Here is a 20650-nt window from a genome sequence, read left to right on the forward strand (position 1 = left end):
TTTATTCTGAAACAAGAGAGATGAAAATTCTAGTTTCCTCCACTGTCTTTCCTCAAACTCCATTCTACAGTCAGGCCAGAAGCCTGGGACACCAATAGGAAGAAATGCTTCCTTGATGTATATCATTTTATTATTTTATTTGTTTGTTTGTTTGGTTGGTTAGTTGGTTTTTCAAGACAAGGTTTCTCTGTGTAGCCCTGACCATCCTGGAACTCACTCTGTAGACCAGGCTGGCCTCAAACTCAGAGATCCACCTGCCTCTGCCTCCTGAGTTGCTAGGATTAAGGCGTGATCCACCCTACTCAGCTCCATTATTTTATTTTATTTTTTTTTCTTTCAAGGATTTTATTTTTCAATTTTGTTATCATCAGTGCATTTATAATGGATGGGGAAATCCAGGTCAGAGGACAACTTTGGAGGCTCCTTTCTTTTCTTTTCCACCTTTACATAAATTCAGAGATCAAACACAGGTTTTCAGGGGGTTTCACTATCGGGCAGTAAGCACCTTTACCCACTCTGCCGCCCTCCCCCCATGAGAGGAGATAAATCTATACAAACGCAATCAACCTACTAATTACATTTTTAAAGGTCCCTAAAGGCATTTGAAAAATCCCTTGACCACCTTTCAAGTACTATCATCATGTGGTCAATTACATCACTACAAGTTCAGAGTGAAACATTCAAAGGTTGCACCTCTCCTGAAGTGTGTGTGTCATAGCTCTACTGTATAGAAAACATTGTGATTGTTAGCTATGTAAATGATCAGAAAGCTATTATACAAGGCCGTGCCGTAAAACCTAGAAATCTAACTTTGAGTGCCCATAGCCTCTACATGCAAATTCCTTTTTCCACCCTTAGTGAATAATCTGAAACTCAAATGTCTGTATAGATTAACAGTGGAAACAGACGTCAAGGTTCTCAGCTTTCCACCACAGTTTGCCTGCCTAACACTGAGTCTTGAATTTAGGTGTTGGCTCCCTACTACCTATTCTCAGTAGTGGTCTCACTTTCAAGGCCTCTTCTCTGGACATGATCACACTTAACACATTAAAACTAATAAATTATTTTTGCCTCACCCCATAGCATTGGCAAATGACCTCTATCATGTCTTTAGTTCTGGATGCCAATCATGTTTGGCACTTATTAAATATTAAAAAATATTTGCTGAATTAATGAATTTTAATCAAATTAGACAACACTGGACTACAGATATTGTAATCAAGCTTGTAACAAATAGTTGGTTACTTAAAATCATTTAACATCATGCCGAAACAATAAACTAGAAATCTTAGCTGATTTCTACAATGCATTAGTCTTCATGTCCCTTTCCTGCTGCATACATAACACCACTAGACACTGGAACAATGTGGAATCATCTTTCAAGCCCTCATCTATCTTCAGTCACTACTGTGTCTGTAGACATAGCCAAAGGACAACTCCCAATAAACACTCTTCACTAAATGATATACCAATAATATTAGCACTATTTTAGCAAGATAAACTCCCTATATATGTCTCTTTCTTCTTTCAAACCAAGTCTTTTTTCATAATAAGACTGAGTCTAACCACTAGTTACTTCATTTTCCTTTGATACAAAAGCATACCTTATGATAACAGTTTCTGTCAGTTTTCATACATTACTAATTTGTGTTTCTTCCTTATCTCCTGACAGATAAAATTACACATAAATTTTATTAAGATAACCATGTTGCTGGTTACTATATTCACTTAAAATTACATGAAAGTAGTTCCCTCTTATCTAAAGTTTCACCATCTATGACCTGGCTCTTACAGTTTCAGTTATCTATGACTAACCCACAATATCAGATGAAGGGCCAGAAATAAACAATTCATACATCTTAAATCGTATTCAATTCTGAACAGAAAAATGAAATTTCACACCATTCCACTCTTCTCACCTGTGATACAAATCATCCACACTGTCTGTATGCATTACCCACTTAGAGTAATCAGATCAACTGTCACAGCATCATAGTAGTTATCAACTTAATATGGCAACAAAGCACAACCAAGAACTTTAGCAGTAATTTAATTGTACCTTTTTATAACTGCTTTATTAGTATTGTCATTAATCTCTTACTATGCCTGTTATAAACTATTTGTCTAAGGTATGCACATAAAGAAAAGGCACAGGATACATTATAGTTTGGTATTATCCTGGGTTTCAGGTACTCACTGAGAGACTCAGAGGATATCTTCCCTATAGCTAACGGAAACTAATGTATTATATGAGTGTGTGTGTTGTGTGTGTGTGTGTGTGTGTGTGTGTCTGAAACCAGTAAAAAGTGACACATATATAAATGTTTCTATAATCAAATCAGAATATTGGTAGCATGGTATTCTTTACTTTGAAAATGTATGTGTAAGACTATAAAACTATCATAAGATTTCTAATTTCTTCTCCTTCACTGTAAAAAGGTTTCAATTTTCTATGCCAGTTTACTCATCATAATTATTAAGACTACTAACAAATGAAACCTGAACTTTGAAAAATATACGATGCATCTTGATCAGCAGAATTTGTGCTAAACAAACAGTTACAGTATCTCAAGTGTAAAACCTTACATAGGTAAGCATCAAAACAAAGAAATCAGTGACTCAGTACTCAACTGTATTACAGATCTGAAAAAACAGACATTCAAGAAAACTGTAAGGCTCTTCAGTTGTAGTGCTGTGTATAGCAGCAAACCTTCAGACTGCAGTTAGACTCCAAAGAGAGCAAAACTGTAGCTAAGTCAGGTTAAGGAACTTGTCCATGGTTTGCATTTTTACTTTCTTAGTGTTTCAAGCAAATGATCAACTGTGACAAGCCAGTAAGAATTTGGTTTGTAAATCAATTTTGATAAGAAACCAAACTGTTTCACTGGTGCTATGACATGAAGGTGCAGATGAGAAATGGAACAGAATGGTGGCATATGGAAACCCATTCTCACATCTGTAAAGTCGGTGAAATTATTACCCCCGAGAATGGCTTTTCCAACAGCTACCATGCTCTCATCCATTTCTTCTTGATCTCGGTTTAGTTCCTTGCAATTTCTAATATGCTTCTTTGGCACCACAAGATAATGATGCTGTGCCGCTGGTTTGATATCTTCGAAGCAAACTAAGTCTTCATTCTCGCAGTGCAAGAGTTCAGTGTCGGGTTCCTGGCTGGCCGAGAACACGCAGCTGCTGTCGTAGTCCCTGGACTCCGGGGTCCCAGGCGAGTCCGGGTCCTCCAGGCCCGCTGCGGAGGCTGCCACGCAGACAGGACTCGGCTCCCCCGCGAAGTCCTTCTCGGCCATGGCGGCCGGGTGGGTGAGCGACCTCAGGGCCAGCAGAGCTGGGGAAGGCGGGGATCGCGTGCGCTGCCGCAGCTGTCGCCAGCCCTGGTGTCGTCATCGCCGCCCCCGCTGCCCGGGCCGATCTAGCGGCAGGAAGTTGGCCTCCATTATTTTATTAATAGAAAGAACCTAGAAAGGTCACAGTAACCCAGTGCTTCTTAGTAAGTGTCTTATAAACCAAATGCTGTGGCAGGTAGGACACTGGTCTACATTCATTCTTATTTCTATCAGAGAAGCTTCCAGTTTGTTAGTTTCACATTCAACAGGTTAACGGTCATCAGTTTAACACTAAGAACTGCCATTTTTATGCAAATATAGACATTTCCAAACCAACACAAAGAAAATTAGTTTTTTTTTTCTTTCACTCTATCAACTCTAAAGCAGACAGTTTAAACTGGAAGCATAATGCACTGGTTCCGTGAGACTAGATACCTAACTTAGTTCTGCCTTTCTGTTTCCACATTATTAGAATGTAACCCCATCTTCTTTTCTCAAGAAAGCTGTGAGAGATCCAGCCTCTCACCCACAATTCAGGCAGACTAGAAGGAAAAGCAAAGAACAAAATGACTCATTTGATTTAGTCTTTTTAGAAGCAAGTGTTTGTTCCTAATACTCCATGTTGTGGGAGACAACAGACACAGTGGGCAATAAGCAGGCTCAGTCACATACACATTAACAATTTTTCTAGGGTCTTGTTCCGATAGAAGTTTCCAGTCTCAAGAAAAGAAAAATCCGAAAAGATATTATGAGGAGACAATCACAATTGCGTGTTTTGCTTAACCCTCTGATGTTCAAAGAAATCAAAGATACTGTGGTGGTGTGGTGTTCACATCTTAGTTCCAAAGCCTGAGTCGGACCGTGTCACTGTGGCCAGTGTGAATGCAAGCTGCTTCATGCTTGGGTCTCTACTCAGCATCCTTCCCACGGTTATTCTCTCTCCCTCTGTAGAGATGAAGTGGTGATTACATCACCAAGGCCCATGGTTTGTGTATAAGTCAGGGAAGCAGATTAAGCAATAAGAATCCGAACATAGTAATGGGGCCCAAGTATATTTTCTGATCAAGTTGGCCTGTAATATCGGCTTGTTTAAAACTGTGAGACTCCCTTTTTCCACTGCTTGCCCGAGTTGAGGAGAGCGCCGCTTTGATTTCGGCCATCTTCAGCAAGCCGCTCTTTGCACAGCCTGTTTCAATTCTCCATGTTCTTCTGTGGCCACCCTGAGCCCAGCCTTCAAGCAGCTCACAAGTGGCCACAAACTTTGGTACTCTCTCCATTCCCTTAGAGCCCAGAACTTGCAGTTGGCATTTACCATGAATTGTTCTATGGAGTCATCATCTTCTTCTGTTTGGGTCTCTATCTCCATAACTGAACTTAGGGACACTAGAGAGCAAAGAAGTGTTATCTATAACCACATCAGGACAGCTGGCATAAAACTGTCCTCAGCAAATTACCTATCAATATGGCTGTTCAGTGAAGCTCAAAAGCCGTCCAAGGCCATGATTTTATAATTCCCATCCCTCTCACCCACAGGGTCTAGTAGAGTTCACAAGCAAGCAGATGCTGACCTACAGGCCATCAGCTCAGCAAGCAAACGAAGTTTCCCCTGCAACAGCTGTGAAACAGGCAGAGGACCTGGACAGGTCTCCATGGGAGGAAGGTTTAATAGCTTGGAATAGGAAGTAACTCGGGGCACAAGGCTCTAAGTAATCCGATAAAGACTGTTCTGAGACAAAACCAGTCTAGAATTTTTATGTCTACCAACCAAAGCCACAGGATCCCACCAGGCATTGTTTGTTGGCGATTTAACAGTATTTCATGGACTCCAATCTGGCTTCAAATCCAATATGTAGCCTAGGATGACCTTAAACGTTCTCATCCTCCTGCCTCTACTTTCCTGGGTGCTGGGATCACAGATGTGAGCTACCATGCCTGGCTTGAAATAGGAGCTCTACCACAAGAGATGGGAGAAGTGTCCTCAATGGAACTTTTTTGCTGCATGTTCTTTATATTTATTATTTTTTATTTTAATTAAATTTTTTATTGAAAATAATTTTTCTCATATAATATATTCAGATCATGGTTTCCCCTCCCTCTTCTCCTTCCAGATCCTCCCTGCCTCCCCACCCATCCATGCGACCCCATGACTTCTTTCTCTCTCTCTTCAGAAAACGAACAGGCAAATAAACAAACAAATCAGAACCAGAGTAAAACAAAACAAACTGAAAAAAAATAAAAGCACGAGAAACACACACCCATAAAAAACACAAAATCAGGAACCGTAATATAAAGCAAAAGACCAAGAACATTAAAAAAAAATGCCCAAACAAAACATTATTAGACAAAAAGTCTCCAAAAATACCACTGAGCTCGCTCTGTGTTGGCCATCTACTGTTGGGCATGGGGCCCGCCCTTCAGTGTGGTTTATATACCCCATGAGATTCTACTGGAGAAACCTAATTCTTCCTTTGTTTCTGGTTTAGGGATGGGGACTCATGTTTTCTTCCCTTCTCAGCACTGGGACATCATCTGGCTTAGACCTATGCAGGCCCTGCGATGTCCAGCATGCTCTTGTTTTGGGAACATTCTACATCCCCATCATACATGAGCCTCTGTATCAGACAGAGGGAGGACACAGAATTCTGTGCGAAATGAGACTGCCGTCTGGACCCTGGGAATGCCAACGGTGGGCCTTTCCTCATCTGAAGACTCGTGGGGTCTGGTGTGGCTCAGCAGACCAGTAGAAGGGAGTGGAATCCTGGTAATATCTCAATGAGAAGGATATGGGGACACAGTGCACTCCGTGAAGCTCAGGTTTAGTGTGGAGGCAGACTATTGATGTGTATCTACATTCCTCCAGTTGAGAAGACCTGTGATGTGGCCACACGTCTCCTCTCTGCAATGGGGAGAGCCTGTCTGTCCCTCACGTACAGTTATCACCAAGAGCGGATGAGTCAAATGCCTCCAACCTGCCGACCGCAGCTGCAGGCGCATACGTAGTAAGAAGTCAGCCAGGATTGGCCAGTCATCATCAGTGTCCTTATCGTTATCCCGTGTAAGACCTGGAAAGTAAAGCTACATGGTTGGCAGATGAGGGACAAGTGTCACAAACTGAAAGAGCAGGTCCATCCGACATGTGTGTGTGGGGAGGAGCCACTGCTGATTCCACTGGGATGTCTTCAGAGGTGTGACCTACGGGGAGGTCATGAGGTGAGATGAGGTCATGAGGGTGAGGCCTTTTATGGAAGAGCTTTGTAACAATAACAAGAAAGAGCTCTCTCGTGGCGTGTGAGGACATGGTCAGAAGGTGGTTGCTAGCAAACCAGGATGGGAGTCCTCACCGGGACCTGACCCAGCTTCCAGGACTACAGAGAGAAGCTTTCTGTTGTTCAAGGTTCTGGTTATGATGGCCTCAGCTAAGGCAACGCCTATGGAGGGGAAGAGAGGCAAAGAGGTGGGAAAGGAAAAGGATGGGGGAGGGGAAAGGAGAGAGGAGATCGGGATCGATGGTTACACACAAATAATTACAAATAAAAGTATTTTGCCTTTGGATGCTGGTTACAAACTCTTCACCCAGTCAGACTTAAACAGGCAGCCCATCTACAATCGTAGGGAATGGAAGTGCTGAGGCAGTGTGGCTCTGTGGTGCGACAAGGTCCCAGCTGCCCAGCTCTGAGTGTCCCCCCACTCTGCCATTCAGGGTATTGACTATCAGACTCACATAGGCCACAACTCCAGTTAACACACAAAGACATTACGACACCCAGGAAAGAGTTTGCGACCGCCTCTCTCTGTGTGTCTCTCTCTTGGGCAGACATCCTACCTGAATTTTTTTCCAGAACCAAACTCATGGCTATCTTTAAACCAATGAGAGTGGAGGTTGTATATATAACACAGGCCCCTGTAGCTGGGAGGCAGCCATTTTTTTTTCATGAGTCCTCCCCTCAAAGATTGCCTTCAAATACAGCCAATGAGAACTTTATTGTAATCAGGATGCTATGTTATAAATATCAGACCAAGTCACAGTCCGTGGTGGATGGTGACACCTGAGCCGTGTGTTTTTCACACATGTATATTTTGTATCTAGCCCAACACTTTTGATAGCTTTTGTTATCATTGGTGAGAATGGACACAGGGTGATGTTTTCTCTGTTTTTTAGCCTCAACTAAACACATCTTTTTATTTAAATTTCCAGTACGGTGTCTTAAAGCTATGTTTAAAAAAGACTTGAGTAATCTGGCTTCCTTTGATTGGTTAGACATGCTTTTCTTCCATGCTGCCCCCCTGGATCTCCCTGGGGAAAGCGTCTGTGCTTTTTTCTAATTATTATTCTTTTTTACATTTATTTATTGTGTGTAGGTGTGTATAAACCTACCAAGGTGTGGAGGTCAGAGGATAATTTGTGGGAGTTGATTCTTTTTTCTACCATATGGGTCCAGAGTATCGAACCTCAGTCATCAGACTCAATAGAAAGCATTTTTACCTGCTGAGGCGTCTTGCAAGCCCTAGCGGTTGATCTAGTTGATAACATAATGTTTAAGAATAAAGACACCAATGGTTCAAAGCAGGCAAGACATTGAGCTAGTGGAATAAGTTGGGTTTGTTCTGCCAAAAACAGGATAGGTGTTCGTTGACCTCCCAACGACATAGCATTTGCCCAGTCTTCTCCCCATTCGAGAGGGTATTAGAACGTCCTAGCCCCTTCTACTTAGACTACTGGTCTCAGCTTAAGCTCCCAGTCCTGCTGTCTTCTTCCATCCAAGTACAAACCAGGCCTGACCCTGCTTAGCTTCCGAGATCAGACGAGACAGGGCACGTTCAAGGTGGTATGGCTGGAGACACTGCTGTATTCTCTTTAAGATTTGTTTATCCTTACTGAGAACTGCAGGTCAAGTCAGGTCGAGGCACTTCTCACTCAGTATTTTGGTATCAGGGAGGAAGATTCCCAGGCAACTACCAATGCACGCCTCATGCACTCCCTGATTCCTGAGATTCCCATTGTTCCTATTCACATCTGAGAGACATGAAGCTCCTACCAGAGAGCCACAGGCTTAGAATTCTGACCTATACATGTGCTGTATCAAGAGAAACCTACCCGGTATTGGGATAACGGCATCAGCAACCAGACTGAAAATATAGTCTAGCAAAGAGGTATCCCAGACTTTAAAAACAAAATATAGGAAAGGGCCTCAGTTTGGAGTCAGAACACTGGTGCAGGTAGCTTTCTCTCACTCACCTTCAAATAAAGCCTCAGGCTCTTCTCTTTGAAGAGTCTTTGCTGGACTAAATGAAATGGTATGTATGAAAACAGGGAATTTCATAGCCGTGTGTGGGTGCATGATTCTTACCCATTCAAATCAACCCTCTGAATTCTGTCCCTCTCTAGTAGGTCAACTGTGTCATTGAGGCACAAACACACAGTTATAAGTTGTTGTTTTGTTTTAAAGCCGGCAAACAACTGGTTGCTACATGGTCCTTGACAACAGTTGGGCATACTTTTTCTGTAAATTAAATGGGGACTTCTGGCAGCCTACAAGTGGACCCGGAGTAGAGCAACAGGAGAGAATTGTTTTCCTTGGGGAGAGTGTAACTTCAACAGAAGCTCAACTTTACACGTCATATGTATTTTGAATGTCTCTGTTAAGTGGAAAGTGAGGATAATTAGTCATGAGCTGTGTTGCCCTTGGCCATAAAGCACATTAAGTCTCAGTGTAAAATCCTTCAAAATCTATTCGTATGCTGTCATGGAGTCCACCTTTCCTGTGTTGTCTTGTCTTAAATTTTTTAAAAAAAGTATATAGTTTCCAAACTTAACAATTGGTTCTTCAGAAGGGTCACGAGTGGGTGAGGCATCCAAATCATCTGGCCAGCCATGAATTCCCAGAAATGGAATGGTGATCACATATAGTCACAGCACAAAAATGGAGCCTGGTACAAGGTGAGAGTCTGAGGAATGGATGGCAGAGGAGACAGATCCGTGATAGAGTCTACCACTGACTCCAGACCTAGCCAATTAGCATGTCTCAGGGCGGGGGCAGAATTCAGAGACAAAAGCTGAATTCTTCCCAGCTTATCTGCCAGAAATAATCACAGTGGTATACTCTGACTGCTAAATGGCCATGGTGACATTGTTGACATCCCTGGTATCTCTTCCCTTAGGGACTTTTGTCCCAATGTATAAAACATGAAGTCAAAAAGAGCCGCCAGAGAAAGGGTAAACATTTGTCCACCAAACTGTGTCCACAGGAAGGAAGCTGTTCCTTTACTTTTGTTCTTTCTGTATTTCTGAAATATGTTTTAATCGAAATAGAATTATATTACCTTCCCAACCTACCTTTCCTCCCCCATACCCTCCTCGCTATCTTCCCTGGAATCCCTCCCACACAACCCCCTCTTAAGTTCATGGCCTCTTTTTCTTTGATTTTTATTGTTACAATACACACATACATACATATGTGTGTGCTTGCACACACACACACACACAGTTGTTGGTGCACATGTTATAGCATCACACTGACATACAGTGTTTTGGACAAACAACACAAGGCTCATTCTGAGAAAGGCTGATTCTCCTCCCAGTAGTCATTAATTCCCTGTAATTCTTTGTCTAGGAATTGGTCCCAGAGAGAGTTTCCTTCTTCTTTATGAATATTGATATTGCCATTGTTCCAGTCCTGTTTGTGCGGCCATTTCTGGGAGAGGCTATTTCACAGCAGAATTCCTGGTATTCTGGCTCTAACAATCTTTCCAAACCCTCTTCCATGATGTTTTCTCAGTTGTACGCGGATGCAGGAGATGCCGTGGGGATGTATCTACTGGAGCTGGGCTCCCCACGATCTGCTGATCTCTGCATCATATCCAGTGAAGCTGTTTCTTAGTAATAAACATCAGCTAGTTTTGTTAAACATTAGAAGTTAGTCTTCCCCAGAGGTTCATCTGCAACTTAGGAAAGGCCGCCCATGGAGACATGAACAGTCTATACATTGAATTCCATTTGGGATGCTCAGCACGGGAAAGGATGGCAGGCCTCTTAGTAAAATGTGGTTTGACTTTCAAAGGCAAGAGTCAAAATCTGTGACTTGATCATTATTTAGGTGCATAATTACTGTAATGTAGAAACTTGTGGACAGAACTTCTCTCTCTCTCTCTCTCTCTCTCTCTCTCTCTCTCTCTCTCTCTCTCTCTCTCTCTGCTCTCTCTCTCCCAATACACACAAGGAGAGGAGTGGATTCTTCCTAAATGTCTAAAGAGGATCTTAATAACATGTGGCATTTATTGAATTCCAGCTCTACCAGGGGCACTGTAGCTATCACGTTATCACACCAAGTTTATTGACTCTCATATTGAAGCAGTGAGGAAAAGACTCTGGGTTTTCTTCCTGTTGGACACAGGAGGAAACAGAGACAGATAGGAACAGATAGTACGGCTTTCTCACAGTGATAAAGCTGAGTTTTGAACCTAGCAGAATGGTTTAAATGCTTGTGGTTTAAGGGTTAAGCTATCACCTGTGCCATGAAGTACTCATCTTAGTTTAACTGGGCTTCCGTATGTAATAGTCAACGAAAAGAGACCTATCAGACATTAACTAAAGAAGTGAGGAAAATCACCTACCAGGAAGACACTGACTTGGTCCTTTAATGAAATGTCATGTTACAGAAGGCAGATGATGCTGGGAAGGTTGACAGGGCCCAATCCAGAGATAATTGCCCTCTGCCGAGATGTCTATATTGCCCTGGTCAATACAGCGTTCTTCACAAGAGCCAAGATACAGAATCAGTATAGGTGTGCATCAGTGGCTATAATTTTTGAGAGTATTTGCACACAAAGGGATACTCTTCAGCCTAGAGAAAGGAGAGCTCTTCATTTGTGATTACATGAAACCACATGAAGGATGTAATGCGACATAAAAAGTAAGAGACAGAAAGACAAATGTCACATGACCTCACTCATACATGGAATATAAAAAAAAATGAGTTGACAGAAGAGACAGTAGATGGGAATCTGGGATGGGGATAGGGAGATATTTAGGAATTATTGGTCAAAAGGATGCACAATTGCATTTAGATAGGAGGAATAAAATTAAAATCTATTGTGCACCAGACAGAAAAGCATAGTTAACAACAGTGATTGGATTTTCTAAGTTGCTGATAGGAGACTTGTTTTCAGCGTGAAAACACTAAGTGTTTGAAGTAGTATGCATGCCTGTCAACTCATCCAGGCTACTCCACAAGCATACATATTTCAAAACATCATGTACTAAATAAATGTGTTCCATTTTGTCAAGTAAAAATAATTGAGGTGCTGGAAATGTCACTTGAGGTACAGTACTTACCCAGCATGCTTGAAGACTTAGGTCTAATGCCCAGCATAGAAAGATGATAATAATATAATAATAACTAATAATTAAGTATTCTGAGATGGTACCTAGCTGTGTAGCTCAGACATCCCCCCAATCCCACTAGTGCGCTCTCTCTCTCTCTCTCTCTCTCTCTCTCTCTCTCTCTCTCTCTCTCTCTCTCTCTCTACTTTCTAAGTGCTGGGATTACAGGCATGAACTACCAGGTCTGGCTGAATTACTTGATGATAGAAATAGGAAGAAGTCCTTCCCATGCTCCCTTGGGAGGGGGGAGGAGACTGTGCCTCAGCTGCTCATCCAAAGCTCATGTTGGGCTCTCTGACACTTCCTGACCCCTACCCCCACCCAATGTCACATTATGCCACAGTTGGTGGCCTTTATTGTCAGGGCAGACTCACAGGTGTCTTGTTTGTTAAACCATCCATGACTGAACCAGCAGGTGGAGATGGCTAAGCCTAGCTAGAACTGACCTTGGATCTCCACTGGTGTATCAATTAATTCCAACAGGAAGGCAGAAAAAGGGAGGGGTGGGCAGGGGCACTATTTGTCATGGTCAACTACCACAGCTCCTCAGACAAGAGGAAGATGGCGAGGGCCTAAGATTTTTGTCCATCTGTTCCTTGGAAATGCTGTCGTGTATGAATGAGAGGTCCGCCCTGGCCTTTCCCTGTCTGTGACATTGGCTCCAGGACACACCCTCGGAACAATGGCCCTTGTTGAACGCAGAGCCCTCAGGAAACCTGTCGCCCCAAATAACTGTCACATTCTCCTGGGATCAGTCATAGGACGAAATGCAGTGTCTCTCTCCAAGCACTGGGGACGAGGTGGCGGTCACAGGGCTGAAGAGACGATGCCCTCATCTGCCAACAGCAGGGTCTGTGCAGCTGCTGAGGTCGAGCAGCTGGGCTGCTGCAGGGTCTTCCCACCCACTTCCCGTGTCTGGCTTTGATTTCTTCGAGGGCAGATGGTCTTGCTCCCTGATTCAGCTGGACAAAAACAAGTCCAAAACGATCCTCACTTGTCTGTTGCTCCTCGGCCTCCTGTGACCCGCTTCTGAGGCATCTGCTTCCGGTTCTCTCAGTTTGGAATGACAGGGAGGCAAGATGGGTAGATAATAAAATGGAACCCAAAATAATTCTGTAATAAAGCACTGAATACACACACACACACACACACACACACACACACACACACACACACGTACATATATCCAAGATATTGCTAGAAATAACTTCTTTTTTTTTTTTAATTTGTTTTATCAAGACAGGGTCTCTTGTGTAGTATTGGTACCTGTCCTGGATCTCACTCTGTAGCCCAGGCTGGCCTCGAACTCACAGAGATCCACCTGGCTCTGCCTCCCGAGTGCTGGGATTAAACGTGTGTGCCACCACCACCCGGCCTGAAGTATCTTCTTTCTATGTCTACTTGGAAATAGCATATTTGAAGGCAGGTCTTCTTTTGTTGCTATTTGTTTTTTGAGACAGGGTCTCATGTAACCCAGGCTAGCCTCAAACTTGCTTCGTGCCCAAGGGTAACCTTGAGTTTATAATCCTCCCATCTCCACCTCCGGAGTGTTGGGATTAGAGGTGTATGTCACCATGCCCCATGTATGAAGTGCTAAGAATCCAACCCAAAGCCTTGTGCACGCTTGACACCCCCACACGTGAGATCTCAAACCTGGGAGAGTCATCATTACATCTGTCTTCGTGGAATCGGGCCTCTTAGACTGGGATGTGCTCTGAGTGTTGGAAGTTCGAATTGCCGCCCAGGTTACCCTAATCTGCAGCAGAGTTGGAGAATTTGATCCCAGCTAGAGGTTTTCGAACTCGAATGAGCATCAAAATCAGTGAGGGGGCTTGGGGAAGCTGAGGGCTCAGGGCCCTTCCCACCTCAGAACTGAGTTGTGCTGGAGCCTGGGAGTGCAATTTCCTCCTCCCCCTCCCTCCCCCTTCCCTTCTCTCCCTCTCTCTCTTCCCTTCTGTGCCGGCTGGTTTTGTGTGTCAGCTTGACACCAGCTAGAGTCATCAGAGAGGAAGGAGCCTCAGTTGAGGAAATGCCTCCATGAGATCCAGCTGTAAGGCATTTTCTCAATTAGTAATCAATGGAGGAGGGCCCAGCTCACGGTAGGTGGTGTCATCCCTGGGCTGCTTGGTCCTGAGTTCTATAAGAAAGCAGGCTGAGCAAACCATGGGAAGCAAGTGAGTAAGCAGCTCCCCTCCATGGCCTCTGCATCAGCTCCTGCCTCCAGGTTCCTGCCCTGTTTGAGTTCCTGTCCTGGCTTCCTGCGATGATTTAACATCAATGTGGGAATATAAGCCAAAAAAAAATCCTTCCCTCCCCAACTTGGTTTTCGGTCATAGCATTTGTCACAGCAATAGAAACCCTAATTACGACACCTTCCCACCTTCCAAGGATTTTTGCTGGCATCGTCATTACTAATACATTGTCTTGTTTTTCTTGGTAAATTTTTAAATGGCTAACAATCACATCGGTTTGTGGTGGTGTGTTACATGACGGCTTGCTGCTGTATGTACAAACCATGGAATGGTTCCGTTGAGCTAATTAACATGTGTGCTGTCACAGGCTGCTCACCTTGTCTCGTTTCTCATCCACGCCCACACTGGCTGTCCCTCCCTCGGCTGGGGTCCTGGGTCACGGTCTGAGAATCAGCACCTGGAACTCCCTGACTTCACCAGCTCCCACTTGTCACAGTACGTTGCTGTTGGCTAATTTGCATTAAAAATCCTGGCATTAAAACCCAAGGATATTAGCTTCTTTAGGAAAAAAAAAAAGCTTTTTTTTCTCTCTACAGTATACAGCAGTTGCTCAATTAATGGTTTGCGAATGAGTAAATAAGGGTAGTCATCACGATGAAAGGCAAGCAGGCACCAGGGGTCCAGCCATCGAAGGCATCTGATCTAATAACAGCCCCGTGTGTGTTTCTGAGCGTCCATCTAGAGGGAGGGCTTACGTCTCGGGCTTTGGTGGGAGGGCTGGTATGGCGAAGCACTCCTCAGAACACCAGGATAAAAAGGCTTTCTGCAGAAGCAGATGGTATGACATGACATCCACAACACTCCTTTTTAAAACTGACATTCAATGAGTATCTCCATCAATAAAGGCCTTTGAAGAGCTCTCCATAAAATGTTGTGAAAAAACGAGAACGTTTAAAACACAGGCAAACAATGAGCCCCATTCACACAGTGAATTCACACTCCCTCCCCAGTGCCTCGGACTCAAACAGGCCCACTTATTCTTTTCCAGAGAAGTTGGCACATGCTAACCATATTGATTGTCTGATTACAAATAGAGCCCGTGGCAGGGAGCGCTGACTAGAGGAACCCATTTGTCCCTGAGGGTTACACATGGATGTCAGACTTAATACACACTCAACCACAAAGCAGTGGTACCAGGTACTGACGTGTAATTCCCAGGGAAATTAGACCCCGAGGCCGAACAATAACCGCGTTGTTTCACATGAACTTGGTAAAGCGATTCCACAGAGATGTTTAAACAAGGGTTTACTAATCCTTACTAATTTCTAAAGTAGGGACTCTCCAGGAAGAATGGGCCGCCTCTTGTTATTCATTGATCTACAGAACAGTAAGCAGCAACAATGTGAGAATACGCCGGCCTCACCGATCTTTCTGCGTCCCAAACCCAGGAGTAGAAATGTGCTATTTGGGGGGGAGGGGTAGAATTAGTGTGTGTGTGTGTGTGTGTGTGTGTGTGTGTGTGTGTACACTCTTGTGTGGGGGAGGGGCTTGGCTGATGTTCTTTCAGCAGCTTTCTACTCTGGTGACCACCTGATTGTTCTAGAAAGACAGCAATGGTCCTGATGGTGCAGAAGTCAGAGTCACTGGAATAGCGCCCTGTTGATATTAATGATGTCAAGGAGAACCCAATGTGAGAGACCCTCCGTTGCCTTCACTGGAGCTCTGTGCCTCTCTGCCCCTCCATTTATTCCCATTAGACTGGATTCTCAGACTTGAAAAATGTCCAGACACGTGGATGTTGACTTTTATAAGTATACCACTGTTGAATTGAATTGCACACTGCCGTTAGCAGGTGGCCAACGGACTGAATGTGATCCAGTTAGGAATCAGCGATTCCATAGGGCCGCGCTTGCCTGACCTTTTAACAACTGAAATTGGAAAAGTGAAGTTTGCCTTAATTTCATGGGCTTTGTATTTGGAATTTAGAGCGCAAAGTGTGATCCAGCAAAACACGGCCCGCTGATACCCATCATGTGTCTGAGGCTGATTTATTGGTTAGTTGATCCTCATATTAGTGTCACTGTCTTTACTGCTTTCTCACCCACGTGGGGTAAGAAGGCCATAAAACACAGGCGGGTCCCTTCTCACCCTGTTGGGCCCTCGACAGGAGTTGAAATGGAGGCCGGCGTACCTTATGTCTACATAGTAGAGGTCAAAGCTGGGGAGCGCGCCGGTGGCCAAGTGTTCGCTGTGCAAGCCAAAGGACCCGAGTCCAGTCCTCAGCACCTTTGTCAGAAGCTGAGCCAGGGTCACGTGCTTTGCTGGGGAAGCAGGTTCCCAGAGCTTTGCCCACTAGCCAGGTTAGCCTAATGGGTGAAACCCAGGCCTCAGGCCAAGTCCTGGTTTCATAGAACACAGTGGGTGGCTCCTGAGAGCCGGCACCTGAGTTTGACCTCTGACCTACACACACACATGCAAACATGTGTGCAAGTCCACACACACACACACACACACACATACCACACACACACACACACATGCGTACGAAATTAAAATATCTGAAGCAAGCCGATGTTTAATAAAAAGTACCTACCCTTTCCCTTCTAATGACAAAAAAAAAAATCTAAATTTAAAACCCATTGTTCTCATATAATTTGAAAATCTATTAAAGATCAAAGACGACTGGATTTAACGAACATGTGTATGTCTGGATTTCATGCCAAAGTTGAATAGTTAATTAGTCAGAGCGTGGTGTATTTATTCCATGAAATTCACTTTGTCTTTATTTCAGTACGTCACATAATGTGATACTATTAATAATAATGTTCTAAAGTGTTAAAAATTAACATGTCATTATGCCTGAAATACATATTAAATTTGATTATATTTTAATCCAAAGGACACAACGAAACGATCCTGGATTATAATAGCATGGTTTTTCATGTTTTCAGTGTTATTTTTCTTCTCTAGCATTCTAAGTATTTTAGCAAAATAAAAGGAAAGTGAAGATTATAATTAAGAAGTGGCCAAAAAAAAAAAAAAAAAAAAAAAAGATGGTAACGCAACAATTAACTAAAGCTTAGATCTCATGTGTCCTCTGAAATGTCATCAGATGTCACTGAAAGCTCTTTTATAAAGCCTGAAGCAGTTTCCAGGGGGGTGTGGATCTCGTCACCCCTGTAAAGGACCAACCGTGTTGCATCATGCACACTTCATCTAAGAACAACTGGGCGAGTCACCCAGTTGTTTATGGTCCCCAATAACTCCTACAGGACAGCTCAAGGAAAACTTGGTGTCAGAACACAGCCAGGACGGGCAGATGGGGCTCGTGAACGGCTCCTTCCGTGGGCGAAGCTCAAGGCTTCTACTTCGCATCTGGGTCACAACCTGAGTGGGTTTGAGCACCAGAGCAAGGACCTCCATGGGGGCATGCATGAAGTAAAACACACGCTGAATGTATCCACGCATGTGACCCCGGGATGCTTGGTCTGTTGCCTTTCTAAGGGCCAAGTCATGTGGTCTTTCTTCTAACCTACAGAACTCTCGAAGTCCTTGAGGTTGTGACAGAGGTTGTGACCTCTCCGGATCAGAGCTGCACCTGACAGGAGGACTTGGGGCATGGGAAACCCCAAGAAGAAACCAGAACATCCTATCACCTGAACTACACGGTGTAACAGACGTCCATCAACGGTGAAAACCCAGCTTTCTGAGGGAAAATGCTGGAGGCTTACAGCAGGGTTTTAGTTGGGGAGTGAGCAGAATCAGTGAGGGAGAGGAGCTGGTGAGCGTCAGTAGCATCTACCAGAGCCTGAGCAGGGAAAGGCAGGGATGGGACCTGTCCTTCAAGTTCACAGGTCAGGGTTCAGCTGCTGAGCCAAAGCGTAGAGCTGTCTGCAATACACATTTATGCACTTATTTAGAGACAGGATTATCCTTTTCTTTAGCAGACATTTATCCCAATTTACTGACTGGATAACAAATCAAACCATACGGCACCAGGCAAAGCGAGCCATGAATCTGCATCACTGTTTAATGACGCTGTCGTGGTATGAGTCATTTCAAATAACTTACTTTAAATATTCAAATCATCCTGATGGTCTCCTTAGGACCCCGATGGTCAGTGCAAACCCCCCAGAGAGCAAAACTCAGAGTATTTGTTTCTGTGTGTTCTTCAAGGTGTCCTGTGACTTCACCCCAGGAGTATTTTATCGTCCTCGTTAGTAGTATGGGCCAGAAGAACAAGAACTAATTCAGTCCCCATATAAACTGAATTGGGGACACATTCCAGACTTCCTGTAAGGAAGACTTACCTTTCTGTAGTAAGTTTTGTATTTAAGCTTTTGTAAACTGTCATGGTTCAAGCACAAGTCAAATTTATAAATATTTCCCTCTATACCTAGAACATCATTGAAACCCCCAAAGTTCAAAAAATAAATAAAAAATAAAATAGATTATAGGTTTAACAAAGCAGTGTGAGAGAATGTAGTAGGGAGTGAGGACCTAAGCAGTTTCTCGAAAAACCTGGCTAACCCTTTTTGTGATGCACGGTCCTGTCTCCGTGGTTGAGACTGAGCATGGCAGCAAATTATTTTCTGTGGTTCGAATCTTAGATGGTCTTTTAATAAAAATGCCAGAGCCAGATATCAGGGTGAAAGCTGAAAAATCAGAGAAGCAGAGCAGCCAGCCACTAGTTCTTACCTCGATGAAATCTTCAGCCTAAAGAGAGAGATCAAGTTCCTCTTTCCTCATGCCTTATACACCTTTCTCTTCCCTCCCATATTACTTCCTGGGATTAAAGTTGTGTGTGCCACCCGAGCAAAGGCATGAGATCTCAAGTGCTGGGATTAAAGGTGTGTGCCACCACTGCCTGTCTAATCTGTGTCTAATCTAGTGGCTGGCTCTGTCCTCTGATCCTCAGGCAAATTTATTAGGGTGTACCAATAAAATATCACCACAGTTTTCCGAAGGGTACCAGATGAGGTGGTTACTTTTGTCAACTGGCCTAGATGTAGAATCCTCTCTAAAGTGTTCCTCTGGGTGTATCCGTGGTGAGGGCATTTCCAGAAAGGCTCAGGTGGAGAGGGGAGCACCCCGAGTGTGAGCGCCACCCCCCCCCCTACGGTGGAATCTTACATCATGCCCTATTTTCTGTCCCATGCACCACCACTTTTGTTTAGATTTGAAACACCATTCATTCACATCGTTCACTTATCCCTCTGTCCCCCCCCCCCCCTTCTTTAAGACAGGGTCTCACTCTGCAGGAGCACCACTGACCTGGAACTCACCATGTGGACCAGGCTGAGCCCACAGAGGTCTGCCGGCCTCTCCTCCCGAGTACTGAGATTAAAGGCATGCTTCACCACAGTGGGCTTCGTTTACTTAATTTTTATCTTACTACTGAATCATCTTTTTATGGCAAATGTGCCACAGTTTATGTGAATATTCCTGTTGGTGGGTGTTTAGGTCCTTTCTACTTTCTTTCTGCTGATTTGGATGATGACGTTACGCTTGTCAGAGTTTCTTTGTGGCCGTAAGCTTTCATTCCTCCTCTGTGCTAAGACCAGAAATGCTAGTAACACCATAGTTCAGTGGTTCTCAACCTTCCTGACGCTGCGACCCTTGAACACATTTCCCCATGTTGTGCTGACCCCCCAACCATAAAATTATTTTCCTTGCTACTTCATAACTGTAATTTTGCTACTGGTTTGAATCATATTGTAAATATCTGTCTTTTCTGGTGGTCTTAGGGGACCCTGGTGGAAAGGTCACTCAACACCCCTCAAAGGGGTCGCGACCCACAGGTTGAGAACGACTGCTATAGACGCTCTAACTCTGTACGAAATGTACAGAGATCTCTCTAGAAAGCGTGCTTCATTTTACATATACACCAGCGACTGTGAGAGTTAAAACTGAGTCACATCCTTCCCCATGTTTGATGTAGTGGTACCGACAGCGCATTTTGTTTTTCAGCGTGTTAGGAATCGAATTCGGGGCCTCGGTCGTGTTAAACAAGTGCTCTACCAAGGAGCTATACGCCCAAACCCACCAATATTTTGATTTTAGCTGTTTCATGGAAGGGAAATGGTGTCTCCCTGTGTGTTTAGTTTTCTTAATGAGTGATGACGGCAGGGACCGTCACTGGCTCTGGAGACCAACCTCTCTAAGTGTCTTCAGGCTTCCACCGGGACTTCTGAAATAAAATTTACCCTTAAGTTGCTATTGGTTGAACTAGATGGATCCCCTCTTGCCAGTTTCTTCCCATGGCTCCTCTTCTGTCCTTGCCCTTGCTGCTGTTCCTCATCATCCCATCTCCAGCCCCATTTTTATTTCAGGATCAACATATCGTATCTCAGAAACTACTGCTTTTTTAATAACCTACTAACTATCTGCCCTAGACCCAGCACTGGGTCCTTTGTTTGCTTGGCTGCTTTTAAACTTTACTTATTTATATTATGTATGTGGGAGTCTCGTCTTCAGGTATGTCTGTGTGTGCCTGGTACATGCCCGGTCAGAAGAGGGTGTGAGATCCCGGGACTGGAGTTGTAGATGGTTGTGAGCCATCCTGTGGGTGCAGGGAATCAAACCCGAGTTCTCTGGAAGAGTAGTTACTGCTCTTAACTGCTAAACCATCTCTCTAGCCTTGAGCCCTTTTATACATATAAACATATAACATATATAATTATCCAATATATAGTTATCCGGTATATATAAATATATAATATGTGTAAATATAAAGC

General features: G+C 43.8%; 1 protein-coding gene across 1 annotated transcript; it reads right to left on the reverse strand.

Annotated features, from left to right (window-relative positions):
- Positions 1-331: 331 nt before the first annotated feature.
- Positions 332-3332, reverse strand: LOC114701204 (histidine triad nucleotide-binding protein 3-like). The gene has a single exon (XM_037196799.1). The coding sequence runs from the start codon at positions 3303-3305 to the stop codon at positions 2790-2792; it is 516 nt and encodes a 171-aa protein (XP_037052694.1). The 5' UTR covers positions 3306-3332; the 3' UTR covers positions 332-2789.
- Between the last annotated feature and the right edge of the window lie 17318 nt (positions 3333-20650).

The sequence above is a fragment of the Peromyscus leucopus genome, chromosome 18 (genome assembly GCF_004664715.2).
Source record: "Peromyscus leucopus breed LL Stock chromosome 18, UCI_PerLeu_2.1, whole genome shotgun sequence".
NCBI classification, from domain to species: domain Eukaryota; kingdom Metazoa; phylum Chordata; class Mammalia; order Rodentia; family Cricetidae; genus Peromyscus; species Peromyscus leucopus.

Coding starts and splice junctions, on each gene's coding strand:
- LOC114701204 (XM_037196799.1), bottom strand. CDS start 3,305: ATGGCCGAGAAGGACTTCGCGGGGGAGCCGAGTCCTGTCTGCGTGGCA.